We start from the raw sequence: 1,658 nt of genomic DNA on the forward strand, positions 1-1,658 counted from the left end.
AGAGCAATTGGAAACAACGACAGCTATACACAATCTTAAAGGCATATCAAGTGATCATTAAACCAAGCATACGAGTATAACGTAAAATATAAGAATTAAGGATCCTTTTTAAGTAGAAGATTTTTTATTTATTTTAATTTTTTTTCAATAAAACAGCTTATTGAAAAGTGTGGGAACATGTACAAACTCTGGCTTCTCACGATCCTTTTAAAGGATAAACATTTTTTTGAACACAATATGCATTATCCTTATGGTCCCCATTATAAATACAATCTACTTGTATGAAAAGTACGAATATATTGCTCTGCTGCTTCCACATACAGGTTAAATCTGAAACACCAGAATGTGATCTTAAATTTACGAAACACACCTGCCATTTTTTTTGTAGGGATTTTTAACTTCGTGCACAAAATATCCTTGCGTTCCCACACTCAGCAGTTACCAGATTACTTTTTTTGTGTTTGCTTGTGTATCATCATTTAATACACTGAATTTTGTTCTCGTTTTGGGTTTTTTTTCCAAATGACCTGCTCTGTTGTTGTTGTTGTTGATCAGAGCTGAGCAGGAGTATATAAGGCACTGCTCCTGCAGGATAACACAACATTCACAACTTACTATTCGTACAGTAAAGTACAAGAATTTAACTTGCAACCAAATTTTATCTTTTCAAAGTCAAAGTAAAAATATCAAAATGTGCGTAGAAATCAAGAATAATAACATGAACGCTATCATTGAACTCGATGTTAAGCAAACCAAGAAGGTTTCCTATAGCATTAAAAAAGTATTAAAGCAACTCTTCAAACAACATAAGACTGAAAAACTCATCACAAAACAAAACATTGAAAATACTAAGAAGGAAAGCTCTATGGAATCTCTTGAGTCTATCCAGAATTCACAAAATGCTGATATTGAAAGTGGATGCGTTTCTCTGGAATCATATCAAAATGATGTCAATGAACGCTTATCGGCTTGCACTGAACCTGTCTCTTATGAAATGGAAGATTATGAATACGGTGACATTACAACTGTGCCAGTACACTTTGCACGTACCGCACATGGTACTTTCTTCTGGACTGCTGCATCCGATCTGCCTGTTGATAATGATTTAATTGAGCCGTTATATTGCTGCACCGCAAATCAAATTGCTGTACCACAAATGCAGGATCGTTGGGCACAAGCCTAAGCTTGCTGTCACCGACGATGATGATTGAAAACTGTAATAATTTGTCTTCCAGTAGCAGTAGGCAACTTCAAGATGTTTTGAAGTCTTCCATAGCTGTGCCAGAACACAAAATGTCTTCCATTGCTTCTGTTGGTTTTTTCAACAAACAAAAACTGATATGAGGCATATTAACAATTTATGTGATATTTTATATTAAAAAGAAATATGTACAAAATATATATATATACATACAAAACAAAAAAATAAGTCTTTTGATTAGTTATTTTTGCTTTATATTATCATTTTTATTACCGATAGGTTTCACAGTTTCTATCTGTTGTTTTTCTTCACATAATATACAAATGAAGTACAAATGATTTGATATGGTTTTTACTTTTATTGCGACTATAAAAATATTTTTTTTTTTTTGATTATTGCGCTTTTTCATAATTCTTGTAAACATAAATATGGAATATAAATGCAGAATACAGACTTT

General features: G+C 32.3%; 1 protein-coding gene across 1 annotated transcript; it reads left to right on the forward strand.

Annotated features, from left to right (window-relative positions):
* The first annotated feature begins 605 nt into the window (after positions 1-605).
* On the forward strand, positions 606-1,368 carry LOC119685666 (enhancer of split m4 protein). The gene has a single exon (XM_038100017.1). It carries the CDS (start codon positions 692-694, stop codon positions 1,181-1,183), a length of 492 nt encoding a protein of 163 aa, XP_037955945.1. The 5' UTR covers positions 606-691; the 3' UTR covers positions 1,184-1,368.
* The last annotated feature ends 290 nt before the right edge of the window (positions 1,369-1,658 follow it).

The sequence above is a fragment of the Teleopsis dalmanni genome, chromosome 2 (assembly GCF_002237135.1).
Source record: "Teleopsis dalmanni isolate 2A chromosome 2, ASM223713v2, whole genome shotgun sequence".
Classification (NCBI taxonomy): Eukaryota; Metazoa; Arthropoda; class Insecta; order Diptera; family Diopsidae; genus Teleopsis; species Teleopsis dalmanni.

Coding starts and splice junctions, on each gene's coding strand:
- LOC119685666 (XM_038100017.1), top strand. CDS start 692: ATGTGCGTAGAAATCAAGAATAATAACATGAACGCTATCATTGAACTC.